The sequence below is a fragment of the Schistocerca americana genome, chromosome 5, assembly GCF_021461395.2.
Source record: "Schistocerca americana isolate TAMUIC-IGC-003095 chromosome 5, iqSchAmer2.1, whole genome shotgun sequence".
Lineage (NCBI taxonomy): Eukaryota > Metazoa > Arthropoda > Insecta > Orthoptera > Acrididae > Schistocerca > Schistocerca americana.
This window is the reverse complement of record NC_060123.1, coordinates 36456223-36477431: the sequence shown is the minus strand read 5'-3', so window position 1 is coordinate 36477431 and position 21209 is coordinate 36456223. Positions and strand designations below refer to the sequence as shown.

The 21209-nt window shown below is 46.3% G+C and overlaps 1 protein-coding gene across 1 annotated transcript in view; it reads right to left on the bottom strand.

Annotated features, from left to right (window-relative positions):
- Positions 1 to 4045: 4045 nt before the first annotated feature.
- The window catches only part of LOC124615618, a 96784-nt gene continuing 79620 nt past the window's right edge, over positions 4046 to 21209 (bottom strand). Inside the window, exons 5-6 of the mRNA XM_047143624.1 lie at positions 19067 to 19216; positions 4046 to 4305 (exon numbers count right to left, since the gene is read on the bottom strand). Coding sequence (XP_046999580.1) covers positions 4046 to 4305; positions 19067 to 19216 — 410 coding nt within the window. The remainder of the gene's footprint in view (positions 4306 to 19066; positions 19217 to 21209) is intronic.

The following is a 21209-nucleotide window of genomic DNA, read 5'->3' as shown; positions in this document are numbered from 1 at the left end:
AGCCACCCCTACTTAGCCATTTTGCACTTCCTGTCGATCTCATTTTTGAGACGTTTGTATTCCTTTTTGCCTGCTTCATTCACTGCATTTTTATATTTTCTCCTTTCATCAATTAAATTCAATATTTCTTCTGTTACCCAAGGATTTCTATCAGCCCTCGTCATTTTACCTACTTGATCGTCTGCTGCCTTCACTACTTCATATAAAATAATATAATATAATATAATATAATATATGATATAATGCTTCAAATTTGGACTTTCGGCTGAGTCTTGGCACTGTTAATCTCGGAATATTGAGTTTCCTCACCATTTCCGAAATGGAGTATCTCATGCATCTAGCTCAACTACCATACCGCGTTCAGAACCTGTTAGTCCCCATCGTGCGGTCGTAATATTATCGGAAATCTTTTCACGTGAATCACCCGAGTATAAATGACAGCTCTGGAAATGCACTGCCCTTTTACACCTGGTGCACACGATACTACTGCCATCTGTGTATGTGCATATCGCTATCCCATCGCTTTTGTCACCTCAACGTAAACTACACAGGAACTGGTGCTGTTAGTCAATGGATGTTCATCCAGTTTTCGAAACGTCATTGAAACGTCGGACTTAGGGAAAGCAGGAAAAGGTGTGGACGGGGCCTAATCAGTTACCGATGGTTTCTGAACACGAAATATGGAAAAATAAAAAGAGTTTCTTAGTTTAAATACTAGGGGGAAATCATACAAGAAAACGGTCTGGAAAAGCTGCAAACGAAGTTCGCTGTCGAAAAGTGGCAACTGCATTCAGAGTAACACAGAATGTTAATAGTAAAAATCACTTTCTAACTTCAGTACATTTAGACATTACAGCGCTGAACGTCCTTACGGGGCAGAAACTTCAATTTTAAGTAGAAAGACGGCTATTGAAGAAATTGAAAAGGAAGAAGGAAAGATTATTAATAAAATATTAAGCCCCAAGAGTTACTGTTGGAGAAACTTATAGGCTGAGAAGTAATAAGGAAATAAAAGAATGTACAGACATACATGGTGGCATGAGCAAACGAAGACCTTAAATTTTATGGACACATTAAAGGAATGGCAAAGAGTAGAATTCTACGAAAACAGAAGTAAGGCCAAAAATAAGCTGGATTGCTGCGATTAAGAGAATGTTAAAGTAGGCGGTTCAACTCAGGCAAACATTACAGACAGGAAAACATTCAGAGAATAGATATTTGATTGGAAAGTTGATAAGAGGGAAATTAGAAAACGGGCTGGAAGACCGTGGTCTGATGAAAGGAAGAGATTTATGAAACGATGAAACAAATTTGGACACAAAGGAAGGCCGACCATCAAAATCGACTTTCATTGACGGCACCTCGCGTGGTCCTGTTGGGCCCATACGTGAATTAAACGAAAAAGAAAGAAATCACAAGCCGAATGTATGGGAGATGACTTAAGAACAGCTTGAACGATTTGGCCGATTTTTTATCGTGTTCGTAATTTTCAAGACAAGGTTTGTATGAGAGAAAATTTCTGCAAAATCCAGCAGAAAAGGCGGAGATTTGGATAGTATTTTTGCGTGAAACTTTCGATAAAAATTGTGACGGTCGGTTTGACAGTTGTGCTGTTTCATGGTTTCATGATTAAATAAAGTTACGTTCAGTTTGACAGTTCTGGGGCCGCAGCTTTTCGTAACAAAGAAAAATTGCGGCGGGAATAAGGACGTAAACGATTTGAACATAGTAATGCAAAGTCTAATATCTGACCGACGCATTCGTTTAATTTGATAGATTCCATTGCCGATGCAGATAAAGTCGTTAATTATAGAGTTGAATTCCTGAATTCATTGCACTTGTCAGGAATGCCGCAGCACAATTTGCAAAAAAAAAAAAAAAAATGCGTGTGAAATCCTATGGGACTTAACTGCTAAGGTCATCAGTCCCTAAGCTTACACACTACTTAACCTAAATTATCCTAAGGACAAACACACACACACACACACACACACACACACACACACACACACACACACACACACCCATGCCCGAGGGAGGACTCGAACCTCCGGCGGGACCAGCGGCACAGTCTATGACTGCAGCGCCCTGGACCGCTCGGCTAATCCCGCGCGGCCACAATTTGCAGCTCAAGTCGGCTCGGTGATAATGTTACGCAATCTGAACCAACGGAAACTATGCAGTGGAGCAAGTCTCGCTGTTAAGAAACCAATGAACAACGTGACTGAAGTAACGATAATCGTAGGAAAGTTCAAAGGTGAGGAAGTTCTGATTTCAAGAACACCAGTGCTTCCAACCGACTTCCCGTTTCAGTTTAATCGTGTCCAGTTTACGACTGGCCTTGCATTCGTAATGAAGATTAATAAATCGCAAGACCAGTCGTTGGAAGTGTGTGGAATAAATATCGAGATGCCGTGTTTTTGCCATGGGTGTGCTCGAGAGTCGGTAAAACATTGGCGCTAGTCATTTTCTCTCCGGATGGAAAGACAAAAGATATGGTTCATCACCAAGCGTTGTGATGAACACGATAAAAGCACTAACAAATTATTATCAAAACAATGAACACTGATTTATTTTATATTAAAAAACTGAAAGTCCGCCTCGATTGCGAAAAAGCACCTAGTGTTAAATGTTAACCCAGGTTTCGGCGTAGATAACTACACCATCTTCAGAACAACAATAAAACCCACAAGTGGATAAAAAGACCTTAGGCCTAAGATCTTTTTAGCCACTTGTGGGTTTTATTGTTGTTCTGAAGAAGGTGTTGTTATCTACGCCGAAACCTGGGTTAACATTTTAACACTAGGTGCTGTTTTCGGAATCGAGGCGGATTTTTAGTTTTTTAATATATTAACCAACGATTTCTGACGCGCTGCGATGTTGAAGGTTCTTTGATTTCCAGAATGAGATTTTCAGTCTGCAGCGGAGTGTGCGCTGATATGAAACTTGCTGGCAGATCAAAACTGTGTGCCCGACCGAGACTCGAACTCGGGACCTTTGCCTTTCGCGGGCAAGTGCTCCACTGACTGAGCTACCCAAGCACGACTCACGGCCGGTCCTCACAGCTTTATTTCTGCCAGTATCTCGTCTCCTACCTTCTAAACTTCACAGAAGCTCTCCTGCGAACCTTGCAGAACTTCCTTTCTTCCTTTCTGCCAAGGAGGGCTAGTTCTGCAAGGTTCGCAGGAGAGCTTCTGTGAAGTTCGGAAAGTAGGAGACGAGATACTGGCAGAAGTAAAGCTGTGAGGACGGAGCGTGAGTCGTGCTTGGGTAGCTCAGTAGACGCCGGCACGGTAGCTCAGCGTGTTCGGTCAGAGGGTTACGTGCCCTCTGTAACAAAAAAACTGAGTCAATCGATCATCAACGAACTTAAACGGATGTCTTACGACGTCCGCCCCGAGCAGACGCAACGAACAAAAGCGAACAGAATGAGATTAAAAAAAAAAGTCTGTGGAGCACTTGCCAGTGAAAGCCAAGGTCCCGAGTTCGAGTCTCGGTTGGGCACACAGTTTTGATCTTCCAGGAAGTTTCGTTCTTTGATTTATTTTAGTTCAATAAAATCATGGTGTAACTGAAATAGTTTTATTTCAATTCGCACAAATTCAAGGAAAGATTCATTTGGATGTATCCATTCTCGACCACCTGACCCACTGGCTGACGTACAACGCACAGTAACAATCATTATAAAAGAACTGAAACGGGAAGTCGTGTACTAAAAGTGACAGCGTACGAGTAAGCGATACAATTGGCATCTCATGTCAGTGGGGACATACCGGCAGCAAACGGAAAGAGAAAAAGCGTGACCACCTCCCTAAAGGAGACAAAAGCCATTAGGGATGGACGCCAGTTGCCGTTTTCGGTGTGCTCACCAGCGAGCGTTCGAATTTGCATTGCGAATGAGCGATGCGCATGCAGATACCGCCGTGTCGCAGGGTCGCAGAGGCGATGCGTTGTCGGTGTACCGGGTGTAGTAGAGCGTTCCTCGCGCACAACACGCCCGTGTACCGTTAGCGGGCGCCGGGACACGCGCCTCGGATGTGCCGGGTCACACGGATCGCCAGCAATTGGCGACCACTTGTGCAGGGTCGGCGCGCCGCCCGCGCGCTTCATACTGGAAGGCACGGCTGGCAAAGAGGACGAGGACGAAGACGGGACAGGACGCGAGTAAAGCGGGGACAGCGGCGGCGGCGGTCGTAACTCGCGCAGCTTTACGGCGCGCCGCGGCCCTGGGCTTGAGGACGCGAGAGTACATCAGCCCCGTAATGGAGGTCGCAGCCGGGCACCACTGCCGCTGAGCGGCGACACCTGCGAGCACGACGCTCACACTCCAGTCCACTCGTGAGCCATTCGTATCATTTTACTGTAACACGAACTGCGACATGTAGCTGTCAGGAGAAGTAAGGCGACCTGTAAGGGCATCATATCGACTGGACATTCTCTGAGCATTGTCCTGTCGACGAGTTTGCCGAGCGCGCGTGCTCATCCATGTAGACACGCCTAGCTATACATGACCAACCAGATTATTCAGTTCTAAGCAAAGAAGGGAAATCAAAAAGGTGGAAGGAGTGTATAGAGGGTCTATACAGGGGCGATGTTCTTGAGGACAGTATTATGGAAATGGAAGAGGAGGTAGATGAAGATGAAATGGGAGATATGATACTGCGTGAAGAGTTTGACAGTACACTGAAAGACCTAAGTCGAAACAAGGCCCCGGTAGTAGACAACATTCCATTAGAACTACTGGTGGCCTTGGGAGAGCCAGCCCTGACAGAACTCCACCATCTGGTGAGCAAGATGTATGAGACAGGCGAAATACCCTCAGACTTCAAGAAGAATCTAATAATTCCAATCCCAAAGAAAGCAGGTGTTGACAGATGTGAAAATTACCGAACTATTAGTTTAATAAGTCACAGCTGCAAAATACTAACGCGAATTCTTTACAGACGAATGGAAAAACTGGTAGAAGCCGACCTCGGGGAAGATCAGTTTGGATTCCGTAGAAATGTTGGAACACTTGAGGCAATACTGACACTACGACTTAGCTTAGAAGATAGATTAAGGCAAGGCAAACCTACTTTTCTATCATTTGTACACTTAGAGAAATCTTTTGACAGTGTTGGCTGGAATACTCTCTTCCAAATTCTGAAGGTGGCAGGGGTAAAATGCAGAAAGCGAACAGCTATTTACAATTTGTACAGAAACCAGATAGCAGTTATAAGAGTCGAGGGGCATGAAAGGGAAGCAGTGGTTGGGAAGGGAGTGAGACAGGGTTGTAGCCTCTCCCAGTTGCTATTCAATATGTATATCGAGCAAGCACTAAAGGAAACGAAAGAAAAGTTCGGAGTAGGTATTAAAGTCCATGGAGAAGAAATAAAAACTTTGAGATTCGCCGATGACACTGTAATTCTGTCAGAGACAGCAAAGGACTTGGAAGAGCAGCTGAATGGAGTGGACAGTGTCTTAAAAGGAGGGTATAAGATGAACATCAACAAAAGCAAAGCGAGGATAATGGAATGTAGTGGAATTAAGTCAGGTGATATTGAGGGTATTAGATTAGGAAATGAGACACTTAAAGTAGTAAAGCAGTTTTGCTATTTGGGGAGCAAAATAACTGATGGTCGAAGTAGAGAGGATATAAAATGTAGACTGGCAATGGCAAGGAAAGCGTTTCTGAAGAAGAGAAATTTGTTAACATCGAGTATTGATTTAAGTGTCAGGAAGTCGTTTCTGAAAGTATTTGTACGGAGTGTAGCCATGTATGGAAGTGAAACGTGGACGATAAATAGACAAGAAGAGAATAGAAGCTTTCGAAATGTGGTGCTACAGAAGAATGCTGAAGATTAGATGGGTAGATCACATAACTAATGAGGAGGTATTGAATAGAATTGGGGAGAAGAGGAGTTTGTGGCACAACTTGACAAGAAGAAGGGACTGGTTGGTAGGACATGTTCTGAGGCATCGAGGGATCACCAATTTAGTACTGGAGGGCAGCGTGGAGGGTAAAAATTGTAGAGGGAGACCAAGAGATGAATACGCTAAGAAGATTCAGAAGGATGTAGGCTGCAGTAGGTACTGGGAGATGAAGAGTCTTGCACAGGATAGAGTAGCACGGAGAGCTGCATCAAACCAGTCTCAGGACTGAAGAGCACAACAACAACAGCCAGCTAACTCCGCTAAAATTCCAGGGAGGGTGGCCATGAGCTCCACCTTCACTTCAGTCATATGCCAATTGCGTACGACTGGGCTCAGATATCTGGCGAGTTGGGGGGGGGGGGGGAAGGGTGGGGGGAGCACATCAATTTGAATTCGCAACTGTCTTCCTCCAACCACTCTATCACAGTCTCGGCCTTGATGGCCATTATCTTGTTGAAAAATGCCATTGCCGTCGCGAAACCTAATCATCACGAAGGGGTGTACGTGGTCTGCAACCAGTGTACGATACTCACTGGCTGTCATGGGGTCTTGCACGAGGTCCTCTGGAGCTATGGATGCCCACGTGAATGTTTCCCATAACGTAATGGAACCGCCGCCAGCTTGTCTCCGCCCCTCAGTGCAGGTGGCAAGGTGCTGTTCCCCTGGAAGACGGTGGATTCACGCTCTCCCATCGGCGTGATAAAAAAGATATTGGGATTCATCAGACCATGAAGTGTCAAGTCCATTGGCGATCCCCAGATGCCCATTATGGTCTTAGTTGCCGATGTTGTGGTGTTACCATTGGCACATGCGTGTGTCGTCGACTGCGGAAGCCCATCGTTAGGAGCATTTGGTAAATGCGTGTTCAGACACACATTTACTCTGCCACCATTAATGTCTGGAATTAGTTCCACCACAATTCGTCGCTTGTTCTGTTTTATCAGTCTGTCCAGCATACGATCTCCGACATCTGTAATGAGGAGTGGCCGGACAACTCTACATATGGAAGTGGCTTCACCAGGGTTGAAGAGACTCACCACTGCACTCCTTGAACACCCGACAAGTCGTGCAGTGTGCGAAACGCTCGTTCCGAGTGTCCAGGCCATCACAGTCTGCCTTCGGCTAGACTCAGACAGATCGCGCGCCTTCCCCAATCTACACACAAACAGCGCGCTCACAGACACTACAAGCATCTTGCGTGTGTCTAACGAGCAGTCATTCCTCGCCAGGTGACGCTGTTATCGCCTGGAGGGGTTTATATCGGTAGTAGGTGAGTGGTCATAATGTTCTGGCTGATAGGTGTATGAAGGCTCGCACTTACTAGGTCACTTGTCTTCTACTAGAAAAGGAATTACACGGAGATACAAGCTCCTACTACACTCACCAGACACTTGTTAGTAGACAGTAATATGACGTGTGTCCACTCTTGGCCTTTATGAAGCCTTGAACTCTGCTGGTGGCACTTTCAAGTAGGTATATGAATGTATTTCGATCTGTGGAGGAATGACAGCCCATCCTTCCTCAAGAACCGCAATTACAGAAGGTAACAGAATAGATTTTAGATTTCTTTGTTTCCGTCTGTAATCACAGCTTCTTATGTCCTCAGGCTACCGGTTTCGGTAAGCAGTGGCCATCTTCAGATGTGTTTTAAAAATACGTCATAATATAATGAAGTCATAGTGGTATCGCGAAAAGAAAAACGATAACAGCACAGCATTTTATATATATGCGACGATGCTGAGCTGATTTTGTATTTCTCTTTTGTCGATGCCACTATCTTTGAAACAGATCTGAAGATGGTCATTGCTAACCGAAACCGGTAGTCAGAGGACCTAACAAGTTTTCATCACAGACGGTAATAAAGAAATTTATCCTACACTTCCTGGATAACTGTTGCATTCGCGAACATGTCGCGGCATGTGAGAGAAGATAGTGATATTGGAGGCTGGTGTCTGGAACGAAGTCGACGTTTTATAGACTGTTACGTAAGAGCGTGGTCGGCATTACACACAGATGGTGAAAGATATCGCCTTAGTTTTTTCCCAACCCGACAGGGAGAACATTTGTCCTTCATGTAGTGTCCATAAAGCATTAGTTTACTTTGAACTGTTGACTGAGAGCCAGAAGAAGAGACACGAGTGGAGCTTACACGTCGCATTTATCGAAGAAGTTTGACGCTGACTGCCAAACGTTGGTTCATCGATAAAATTGCAGATTGGATGCTGCTGGAGGACGACCGAAGCACCGCAGCAGGTTCAAATGTTTCAAATGGCTCTAAGCACTATGAGACTTAATATCTTAAGTCATCAGTCCCCTAGACTTAGAATAACTTAAACCTAACTAACCTAAGGACATCACACACATCCATGCCCGAGGCAGGATTAGAACCTGCGACCGTAGCAGTCGCGCGGTTCCGAATTGAAGCGCCTAGAACCGCTTGGCCACAGGAGCCGGCATCGCAGCAGGCTTTGCAGCGACTGTGCATGTACAGGATTCGCCCTCATAGTCGCCTGACGCTAATCCTATTGAAAAGGTGTGGTCTTACATAAAAAGAAATTTGCAAGAAAAAAAGATCCTCATTTTGAAACAGCTGTAAACACAAATTCGGCTCATTTCGAGATCTTCGCCACACGAATACGCGAAAAACTTGTTTTCGAGGATGCCTCGGAGAAGCCCAACAATTTTCGGCGCTGCGGGTGACTGGAAATGTTATTAATTGTAACTGAATTTTTCTTTTGTTCATATTTGATGTATATGTCTTAGTTTGTTGTCAACCACATTCGTCTACTGGTTAATCTGACTACGATCTTCCTTCACAGACTGTAACTCATTAAAAAGATGTTCCATTGGGTCCAGGGCAGGCCAGTTCATATCATTAGTGTCATTCTTCTCACATCATTGCCCCACCAATGCTGCTTGTTGACATAGTGCACTGTCATTCTGATACAATCATCATCTCTGGACTGATCCCCTACTGTATGCAGTACAGAGTGCTGTAAAATGTGTTCATATCCTTCCGCATTTATCGCATTCTAAAGTGAAATAAGAGGATCGCCACGCCGTAACCACAAGAAACACCCCTTTCTACAACACCATCTCCTCCATATTTCACTGTTCGTTACATGTGACGACAGATGCTTGACTACATGTGATGGCAGGTTACGTTCTCCAAGCATTCGCCAAACCCGAACTCTTCCATCAGGTTGCCACAGGGTATAGCGCAATTCATCACTCCAAAACACTTGTTCCCAGTTATTCATTGTCCAGTGGCTCTGCACCACTTCAATCGTCGGTTATCATAGACTAAAGAAATGTGTGTCTTATGAGAAGCAATTCCATTCTTTTTAACTCCGTACGCACAGTCATTGTGCCAGGTGGACTGCTGGTAGCAGTCTGGAACTCATCAGTGATTTCTTCCATTTGTTTCGTGCGATTATTTGCAACCACATCCTGCAGTGCTCGATGTTCTTCTCAGTCATTGCATACGGTCTGCCTGGTCTCGATTTGGCTGTGGTTGTTCCTTCGTGTTTCCACTTCACAGCCACGTCACTGACAGTCGACTTGAGATGAATTTATTAATCAGGTGACATCCACGTTGGAATCCACTTAGCTCTTCTGACAGAACAATTCTGCCGTTACTGCCTCTCCAACGGAAAAGCGATTGTTTGTACTGGCTGCTTCGTTTGTCGCGACGTCTAGTGGTTTATTCCGCAGTACATAGGGCCGCCCGGAACTTTTGGTCAGATAGTGTAGATAATGCCGCAGCCATAGACTAATATGTTGCGTGGTACCACATTTAATTTGTGTCGTTTAGTTAAGTGTTTATTTGTTACTACACTGTTGACGTGCGTGTTTTGTACATTGTTTCCTTCTTCATAGGACTTCGAAGTACGTACACTCCTACAGAGTGTTTCGCAATTGGTAGCGAAAATTGCCACAGATGAAAAGGAGGGGTGGCCGAGCGGTTCAAGGCGCTTCAGTCTGGAACCGCGCGACCGCTACGGTCGCAGGTTCGAATCCTGCCTCGGGCATGGATGTGCGTGATGTCCCTAGGTTAGTTAGTTTTAAGTAGTTCTAAAGTTGTAGGGGACTGATGACCTCAGAAGTTAAGTCCCATAGTGCTCAGAGCCATTTGAACCATTTTTTATTATTTGAAAATGGCTGGGCTTTCTGGCATACTAAGTTTAGACTGGGTGACAGGATCAAGGCGGTTGCTGCCTCTGCATCACGGGGTCCCGGGTTCGATTTCCCGGCCGTGTTGGGGATTTTCTCTGCCCGGGGACTGGGTGTTTGTGTTGTCCTCATCATCATCATCATCATCATCATCATCATTTGTGACTGTCGCTAGATTGAACTGTGGGAAAAGTTGGACTTTGTACGGGCGCTGAGGACAGAACAGTTGAGCTCCCTACAAACCAGACATCATCATCATCATCATCACACTACAGAATGACATCACTCCACAATTCGCCGCGCGGGATTAACCGAGCGGTCTTAGGCGCTGCAGTCATGGACTGTGCGGCTGGTCCCGGCGGAGGTTCGAGTCATCCCTCGAGCAGGAGTGTGTGTGTTTGTTCTTAGGATAATTTAGGTTAAGTAGTGTGTAAGCTTAGGGACTGATGACCTTAGCAGTTAAGTCCCATAAGATTTCACACATTTGAACCCCACAATTCCCGGTTACTTCTTGGTAAGCCGTTCTTCAGCAGGTAAAGCTAATAATGTGAGAAACAGTATACAACAAAGAATAACACAGTCCAGTCCCTAGAGAGTTATATTCAGTGAAACTAGAACTACTGAGACTAACTCACAAGAGAGATCAAATGATTCAAATGGCTCTAAGCACTATGGGACTTAACATCTGAGACCTCAGTACCCTAGACTTAGAACTACTTAAACCAAACTAACCTAAGGACATCGTACACATCCATGCCCGAGGCAGGATTTGAACCTGCGACCATAGCAGCAGCGCGGTTCCGTGCTAAAGCGCCTAGAGCCGGCCGCGGTGGCTGAGCGCTTCTAGGCGCGAATTTCGAAACCGCGCGTCTGATAAGGTCGGAGGTTCGAATCCTGCCTCGGGCATGGATATGTGTGCTGTCCTTAGCTTAGCTAGGTTTAAGTAGTTCTAAGTTCTCGGGGACTGATGACTTCAGCTGCTAAGTCCCATAGTGCTCAGCGCCATTTGAACCATTTGAAATCGCCTAGAACCGCTCAGTCACAGCGGCCGGCCAAGAGAGATCGAGGCTGGCCATGAGAAGTACAGGACCCGGACACAAAGGGAACCAAGCGTGACAGTGCTTACCACGTCAGCGTCCGTGAATGCGTGATACCGGCAGCTCTCTACACGACCTAGCTGCTGATGCTGGTCTGAATTTATACAAGACTGGTTCGAAGGCAATGGAAGCGAGCTCATGTCAAACATGTCAAACATGTCAAATAAAGTATGTGGCAACTTTCTTTGTACGATACGTAACGTAACGTAACGGTACAGTATCAGGTCCGCAGCGGAATCGGGGATAGAGAGCATCTCCCCGTGGTCTCATTGACTCGCGGAGTGCCTACTCACAGAGAATGTAGTCCTCGTAGCTAGCTGTAGAACGGTGGCACCGAAGAGGGCTCCTACGGCATTTAGCTGACGCTGTGTCCGTACCTTCTGGCGTTACGGTTGGATAACCCGTCGTGGCGCCAGCAGACTAGCCGAGCGAGAGAATCGTCTGCATCACTAAACTGCGGGTGCAGCCTGTTGTGGACAGTATGGTGCTTACGTCGCACGGTGGGGCAGCTCCGCTTATGCGTTCGGCCCATTGTATGCTGACCAAGCCGTATGTATCGCTCGTGCTTCGTGCTCCGCAGTACTTGTGTTGATGGCATGTCCTGTCCCACCCATATAAACCAGTCTAGAATCGTAGCTAAACTCGTCTACTCTTGGCTTGTAGATCTTGTCCACTGAGTCTTTAGTGCAACCTGGAAAATGTCACATTCTGTTGTTGTTGTGTACAGGTTTGATTCGATCTCAGTGTATTGTAGGCGGACGGCTTCCTGAGTGCTCTTGCACGTATATCATACTTCCACAGCATTCTTTATGGGACTCTCTACAGCAGCTTGCCCTGAAAATACTTCGTTGTTAGCTACGTTCATCCTGCAGGCTGTCGGTATCGCTGATTCGGAGTGCTGTCGTTGTTAATCAGTCTCCCTGTGTAAGGATGTAGCCGGCCGCTGTGGCCGAGCGGTTCTAGGCGCTTCAGTCCGGAACCGCACTGCTTCTGCAGTCGCAGGTTCGAATTCTGCCTCGGGCACGGTTGTGTGTGTTGTCCTTAGGTTAGTTATGTTTAAGTAGTTCTAAGTGTAGGGTACTGATGGACTCAGATGTTACGTCCCATAGTGCTCAGAGCCATTTGAACCATTTTGGCCGGGCGCGGTGGCCGTGCGATTCTAGGCGATGCAGTCCGGAACCGCGGGACTGCTGCGGTCGCAGGTTCGAATCCTGCCTCGGGCATGGATGTGTGTGATGTCCTTAGGTTAGGTAGGTTTAAGTAGTTCTACGTTCTAGGGAACTGATGACCTAAGATGTAGAGTCCCATAGCGCTCAGAGCCATTTTTTTGAACCATTTTGTAAGAATGTATTCTGTGATAAACATGACTCTAATCCCCTATCGTATCTACTAAAAACAGTAGGTGACATGTTGTTCTCTTACCTTTGTGCGCTAGAATGTAATCAAAAAAGTTGTATTGAAAACATCAAACAAATAATCGTCTTTACTATGAAGGTGTGGACTTCACATTCCTCTCTTTATTGGCATATAATACACTCCTGGAAATTGAAATAAGAACACCGTGATTTCATTGTCCCAGGAAGGGGAAACTTTATTGACACATTCCTGGGGTCAGATACATCACATGATCACACTGACAGAACCACAGGCACATACACACAGGCAACAGAGCATGCACAATGTCGGCACTAGTACAGTGTATATCCACCTTTCGCAGCAATGCAGGCTGCTATTCTCCCATGGAGACGATCGTAGAGATGCTGGATGTAGTCCTGTGGAACGGCTTGCCATGCCATTTCCACCTGGCGCCTCAGTTGGACCAGCGTTCGTGCTGGACGTGCAGACCGCGTGAGACGACGCTTCATCCAGTCCCAAACATGCTCAATGGGGGACAGATCCGGAGACCTTGCTGGCCAGGGTAGTTGACTTACACCTTCTAGAGCACGTTGGGTGGCACGGGATACATGCGGACGTGCATTGTCCTGTTGGAACAGCAAGTTCCCTTGCCGGTCTAGGAATGGTAGAACGGTGGGTTCGATGATGGTTTGGATGTACCGTGCACTATTCAGTGTCCCCTCGACGATCACCAGCGGTGTACGGCCAGTGTAGGAGATCGCTCCCCACACCATGATGCCGGGTGTTGGCCCTGTGTGCCTCGGTCGTATGCAGTCCTGATTGTGGCGCTCACCTGCACGGCGCCAAACACGCATACGACCATCATTGGCACCAAGGCAGAAGCGACTCTCATCGCTGAAGACGACATGTCTCCATTCGTCCCTCCATTCACGCCTGTCGCGACACCACTGGAGGCGGGCTGCACGATGTTGGGGCGTGAGCGGAAGACGGCGTAACGGTGTGCGGGACCGTAGCCCAGCTTCATGGAGACGGTTGCGAATGGTCCTCGCCGATACCCCAGGAGCAACAGTGTCCCTAATTTGCTGGGAAGTGGTGGTGCGGTCCCCTACGGCATTGCGTAGGATCCTGCGGTCTTGGCGTGCATCCGTGCGTCGCTGCGGTCCGGTCCCAGGTCGACGGGCACGTGCACCTTCCGCCGACCACTGGCGACAACATCGATATACTGTGGAGACCTCACGCCCACGTGTTGAGCAATTCGGCGGTACGTCCACCCGGCCTCCCGCATGCCCACTATACGCCCTCGCTCAAAGTCCGTCAACTGCACATACGGTTCACGTCCACGCTGTCGCGGCATGCTACCAGTGTTAAAGACTGCGATGGAGCTCCGTATGCCACGGCAAACTGGCTGACACTGACGGCGGCGGTGCACAAATGCTGCGCAGCTAGCGCCATTCGACGGCCAACACCGCGGTTCCTGGTGTGTCCGCTGTGCCGTGCGTGTGATCATTGCTTGTACAGCCCTCTCGCAGTGTCCGGAGCATGGATGGTGGGTCTGACACACCGGTGTCAATGTGTTCTTTTTTCCATTTCCAGGAGTGTATATTGTCAGTTTCACAGAAGAAAACAGATGCTAACAGCACGGTCTGCATCTACATCTACGTAGATACTCTCAAAATCACATTTAAGTGCCTGGTAGAGTGTTCATCTAACCACCTTTACAATTCTCTATTACTAAAATCTCGTATAGCGCGCCGAAAAAACATATATATACATCTTTCCGTGCGACTTCTGATTTCCCTTATTTTATTATGGTGATGGTTTCTCCCTATGTAGGTCGGCGTCAACAAAATATTCTAGTATTCAGAGGAGAAAGTTGGTGATTGAAATTTCGCAACTAGATTCCGCCGCAACGAATAACGCCTTTGTTTTAATAATGTCCACCTTAAATCCTGTATCATTTCAGTGACACTGTCCCCCCTATTTCACGATAATACAAAAACTGCTGCCCTTCTTTGAACTTTTTCGATGTACTCCGTTAACACTACCTGGTAAGGATCCCACACCGCGCAGCAGTATTCTAAAAGACGACGGACAAGCGTAGTGTAGGCAGTCTCTTTAGTAGATCTGTTACATCTTTTAGGTGTCCTCCCAATAAAACACAGTCTTTGCTTAGCCTTCCCCACAACATTTTCTGTGTGTTCTTTCCAGTTTAAGTTGTTGGTAATTGTAATTCCGAGGTATTTACATGAATTCACTGCCTTTATATTTGACTGATTTATCGTGTAACCGAAGTTTAACGGATTCATTTTAGCATTCATGTGAATGACCTCACACTATTCGTTACTTAGGGTCGATTGCCAGTTTTCGCACCATACAATCTTTTCTAAATCGTTTTGTAATTTGTTTTGATCTTCTGATGACTTTACTTGTCGGTAAAGAACAGCGTCCCCCCATGAACCATGGACCTTGCCGTTGGTGGGGAGGCTTGCGTGCCTCAGCGGTACAGATGGCCGTACCGTAGGTGCAACCACAACGGAGGGGTATCTGTTGAGAGGCCAGACAAACATGTGGTTCCTGAAGAGGGGCAGCAGCCTTTTCAGTAGTTGCAGGGGCAACAGTCTGGATGATTGACTGATCTGGCCTTGTAACATTAACCAAAACGGCCTTGCTGAACTGGTACTGCGAACGGCTGAAAGCAAGGGGAAACTACAGCCGTAATTTTTCCCGAGGACATGCAGCTTTACTGTATGATTAAATAATGATGGCGTCCTCTTGGGTAAAATATTCCGGAGGTAAAATAGTCCCCCATTCGGATCTCCGGGCGGGGACTACTCAAGAGGACGTCGTTATCAGGAGAAAGAGTAGCATGGAGAGCTGCATCAAACCAGTCTCAGGACTGAAGACCACAACAACAACAACAAAGAACAGCGTTATCTGCAGACATCCTAAGACGATCCCTGCTAAATCAGACAGGACATCTAGATCGTGCATTCTATTATTAAGATCAATTTGAAGAGGCTCAAGCTAGTTTTATCGCCCATGTACTAGGGAAAAGTGATATTTTGAAGCCGTAAGAAGACATATTGTATCTTTATAAATGACTATTTTGGTAGCTAACGGCTTTTTTGAGGGTACAGAATTCTGACCGCACATTTGCTGAGCATGTGCTGAGTGAAGGCTATATGTACCAGCCACAGTCCGATCTCCTCCTCTTAGTAAATGAAGGCCAAAAATCTGAAGTCCTGGAAATCAATAAAAATCGGGCCACAATCCTGATTTAACATTAAATGACCAAACACAACTCAAAACTGTCCCTCTTCTAAGCCTCACTTAAGGTCATATTTCTCCAGTTCTTCCCACACTGTCTGTTCCATTCTATTTGTTCACTTTTTCGTGTATTTATTTATTGCATCGTGATTATGTATTCAATATATTCTAAAACATGTCGGGATAAAAATCGTACGTTAAGATCGCAAGTTTCCTTTATTGATCAAAACATGCTGTATATCAACAGAGCGCGTTCTCTACATTGACAATGTCAAGGAATAACAGCCATGCACTCTTTTGTTTTGTAATATGTACGTACAATTCCCCTACAGTAAGATAAATTCTTCATACCACTGATACGTCATTTAGCTTATGTATTTCCTGTTACAATTGTCAGTTCTATCTCTTAGTTCGTTTCTCCATCACCTTCCATATTTAGTATCGCTACAAGCTTTTCTTCAGTATTTTTGTTTTTTATTAACTTTGTTTTTGTTATTGTTTAATTGAAATTGTTATATAGGTTATTAGGTTGTTGTTTTAACATATGTACATCCTCTCTTCTGTTGACTGTATTCCTTTGCTAACATGATACTTCCTCCCCTCCATCTCTTTTACGTACTAGTGCATGTCTGAACACACACACACACACACACACACACACACACACACTGCTTTTTGGACGTTATAGTTACTCCCCCCCCCCCATTTTTCAGTTCCAGTCACGAATTTTTCACGGGAAGCAAGATTGCTGGTAAGCTTGCGTTTGAGCTCGAATCTCTCTAATGTTACCTTCGTGGTATTTTCGCGAGTTGTAGGTTCAAAATGGTTCAAATTGCTCTGAGCACTATGGGACTTAACATATCAGGTCATCAGTCCCCTAGAACTTAGAACTACTTAAACCTAACTAACATAATGACATCACACACATCCATGCCCGAGGCAGGATTCGAACCTGCGACCGGAGCGGTCGCGCGGTTCCAGAGTGAAGCGCCTAGAACCGCTCGGCCACACCAGCCGGCGAGATGTTGGTAGGAGGAAGCAACATACTGGTTGACTCTTCTAGGAACGTACGCTCTCGGAAATTCAACATTTTAGCACACCGTGTGACAGAATGCCTCTCTTGCAATGTCGGCCACTGTAGTTGACCAAGCATCTCTGTGACGCTTTCGCACTTATTAAATGAACCTGTAAGGAGACGCGCTGCTCTCTTTTGGGTTGTCTGTATTTCCTCCATCAATCATGTCTGGTACGGATCTCAGACTGACGAGCAATGTTAAAATATTGATCGAATGAGAGTTTTGCAAACTACCGCTTTTGTGGTCGATAGCCTTTCCTGAGGATTCTTTCAAGAGGTCTGACATCTGCCTTCTTCGGGTCGTTCTACTTTAAATGGTTCCTTATGCATAGTCCTAGATATTTTATGGAAGTCTCCAATGATTGTTCTGCAGTCTTACAGGAATGGATCTTTCTACTTATATATCTGCAATATGTTACATTTGCTCATGTTGAGAGTCAACTGCCCATCCCTGCAACAAGGCCGTTCTACATCTACATCTACATCAATACTCTGCAAGCCACCTGACGGTGTGTGGCAGAGGGTACCTTGAGTACCTCTATCGGTTCTCCCTTCTATTCCAGCCTCGTATTGTTCGTGGAAAGGAGGATTGTCGGTATGCCTCTGTGTGGGCTCTAATCTGTCTGATTTTATCCTCATGGTGTCTTCGCGAGATATACGTAGGAGGGAGCAATATACTGCTTGACTCCTCGGTGAAGGTAAGTTCTCGAAACTTCAACAAAAGCCCGTACCGAGCTACTGAGCGTCTCTCCTGCAGAGTCTTCCACTGAAGTTTATCTACCATTTCCGTAACGCTTTCGCGATTACTAAATGATCCTGTAACGAGGCGCGCTGCTCTCCGTTGGATCTTCTCTAGCTCTTCTATCAACCCCGATCAACTTTATATGATCATTCCATTTTAAATCACTCCAAATGCGTACTCCCAGATAATTTATGGAATTAATTGCTTCCAGTTGCTGACCTGCTATATTGTAGCTAAATGATAAGGGATGTTTCTTTGTATGTATTTGCAGCACATTACACTTGTCTGCATTGAGATTCAATTGCCATTCCCTGCACCATGCGTCAATTCGCTGCAGATCCTCCTGCATTTCAGTACAATTTTCCATTGTTACAACCTCTCGATATACCACAGCATCATCCGCAAAAAGCATGAGTGAACTTCCGATGTTATCCACAAGGTCATTTATATATATATTGTGAATAGCAACGCACCTACGACACACCCCTGTGGCACACCTGAAATAACTCTTATTTCGGAAAGACTTCTCTCCATTGAGAATGACATGCTGCGTTCTGTTATCTAGGAACTGTTCAGTCCAATCACCCAATTGGTCTGATAGTCCATATGCTCTTACTTTGTCCATTAAACGCCTGTGGGGAACTGTATCGAACGCCTTGCGGAAGTCAAGAAACACGGCATCTACCTGGGAACCCGTCTCTATGGCCCACTGAGTCTCGTGGACGAATAGCGCGAGCTGGGTTTCACACGACCGTCTTTTTCGAAACCCATGCTGATTCCTACAGAGTAGATTTCTAGTCTCCAGAAAAGTCATTATACTCGAACACAATACGTGTTCCAAAATTCTACAAATCGACGTTAGAGATATAAGTCTATAGTTCTGCACCTCTGTTCGACGTCCATTCTTGAAAATGGGGATGACCTGTGCCCTTTTCCAATCCTTTGGAACGCTACGCTCTTCTAGAGACCTACGGTACACCGCTACAAGAATGGGAGCAAGTTCCTTCGCGTACTCTGTGTAAAATCGAACTGGTATCCCATCAGGTGCAGCGGCCTTTCCTCTTTTGAGCGATTTTAATTTATCTGCAATGTGTTACATTTGGTCATGTGGAGAGTCAACTGCCAATCCCTGCAACAAGGTAGTTCCTCTTCCGGTCTAGCTGCTTTGTGCTACAATTGACATGGCATTTTTTTAATACAGGGATGTATTAAAATTACAGTCATTTGCCACTTTCCTTACTGAGAGCACTCAAGCTGTCTCGGGCAGAGCTGATCTGGAAAAATGTGGAAATGAGATGTATAATGCAGTTCACAACTATTTATGCCAATCGTCGAGATGGGTAGAGTGCTGTGAAAGACGCGAACGCCTCGCGAAGGCTCCAGCTACAGTAGCGCGCGTCGATGGAGATCTCTCCGGTGACTCGCAGCTTCCGGAGAGCTGACCTGGAGAAAGAAGGGCGCTTAGGCGGCCGGAGAAAGCGTGCCCCGCGGCGCAGGCGGGGGCGGCGGCGGGGGCGGCGGCTCCGTGGCCGCACAGAGCCGCGTGGTACAGCACGCGGTCGCTGCCTATGCTGCTGCTGCTGCTGCTGCTGACTAATGGCCGGCTGGTCGCCCGTCAGCCGCGCAAATTGCTTCGCGGCGACCTCTCACGGAGACCAGTCACGACGGTCCGATTCGTTAACGGGCCACCGCCGCCTAGAGCCGCGAACGGTGGCTCGTGCCAGAGGTGCGGCTATTGGCCCTAATGGATTCTGGGGGCGGCGGTCGACTGAGACATACAGCCAGTACCGGTGTCAATAGTTATGACAAGTTGCGGAACCACCACACGTGTTGTTTGCAAAAACATCTGGTCTTGTGAAACAGTCCAAACACTGCGTCTGGTTACTGCCTAGACACCGCCATCTGTCCTTGTAATTGCAGCTGCTGATGGCGGCTTCGAAATGAGACTACTCTGGGACGAAATTGTGCTTGTAGTAACAGAGGCCTGCTCGCTTTTGACATTGTTACACTGAAGCGCCGAAGAAACTGGTATAAGCATGCGTATTCAAATACAGAGATATGTAAACATGTAGAATACGGCGCTGCGGTCAGCAACGCCTACAGGATGAAAAGTATTTAAACCGATAAACTCTGGGAGGTGGTAGGTGACACGAAAACAGATATTTTTCCCTAATGTCATTTTTTCCTATGAGGATTATTTAAACCGGTGGAGGCCATATTACGCTCTTCAGTTGTTAGAGGCCGTATTACGATCTTCAATTGTTAGAAGGCGTATTACGCTCTTCAGTTGTAGGCACCAGTGTAGTAGTGCATTGTCTCTGTTTACTAATGGAGCGATACACCTGGATTGAGTACACTGATACGGTTGGTGCATACTACATAGCGCACCACAACGGACGAGCTGCAGAACGGGCTTATCAACAACAATATCCTAATCGCCGTATCTCGCATCATACGACCTTTGCTGCTGTGTACCAACGTCTGCGTGAGACCGCGTCATTTAGCAGATTACCTGGACAAGGACGCCGTAGCACGGTAAGAACGCTGCACTTTGAGGAAGCTGTCTTGCGGCATGTGCAGCGGGATCCTTCAATCAGAACTCGTGCAATTGCACTTAACATGGGCACGAATCAGACGAATGTACGAACAGTCCTTCGAGAGCAATTTTTACGTCCATTTCACTTACAGCGTGTCCACAACCTGGAACGAGTTGATTATGCACCCAGAGCACAGTTTTCGCGGTGGTACCTGGAACAGTGTGAAATGTATCCTACATTTCCATCCTCTGTGTTGTTTACCGATGAAGCAACGTTCTGGCGTGATGGAGTCTTCAACATGCTCAATTCGCATGTTCGGAGTGAGCATAACCCAAATGCCACAGTTCCTAGCGCTCATCAAGTGCGGTTCTTCGTTAATGTGCGGGTCGGTTTTGTTGAGGACGGTTTAATTGGGCTGTATCTGCTACCTAGGCCTTTAAATGGCAGGCACTATTACAATTTTCTCGCCAGAGCATTGCCAGAATTGCTGAAAGACGTCCCGCTCCCTACAAGACAACGGATGTGGTTCTAACATGAAGGGGCGCCGGCACATTTCAGTCGTCGTATGCGTCGATTCCTGGACCAACGGTTCCCAGAAACGTGGACTGGCAGAGGTGGTCCTGTACCATGGCCTGCTCGATCCCCAGATATTTCCTCTCTGAACTTTTTTCTGTGGGAAGAGATGCACAACCTTGTTTATGCAACTCCTGTTGAATCAGAAGAGGATGTGGTTGCCCGGATAGTAGCAGCAGCAGGAACAATACACGATAATCCTGGGGTTTTTGCCCGTGTCAAACAGAAGATGATCCGACGGTTTAACCTTCGTTTACTTGTCAATGAAGGCATTTTTGAAAATCTACTGTAATTGAAATTGGGTTGTGTTAATATGTTGCCTCTTGTTCGTTGGTTTAGTTAATTTGCCACCAGAGAAATCTTCCTCTACCGGTTTAAATATTCCTCATAGTAAAAAATGACACTGGGGAAAAGTATTTGTTTTGATGTCCCCTACAACCTCCCAGAGTTTGTCGGTTTAAATACTTTTCACCCTG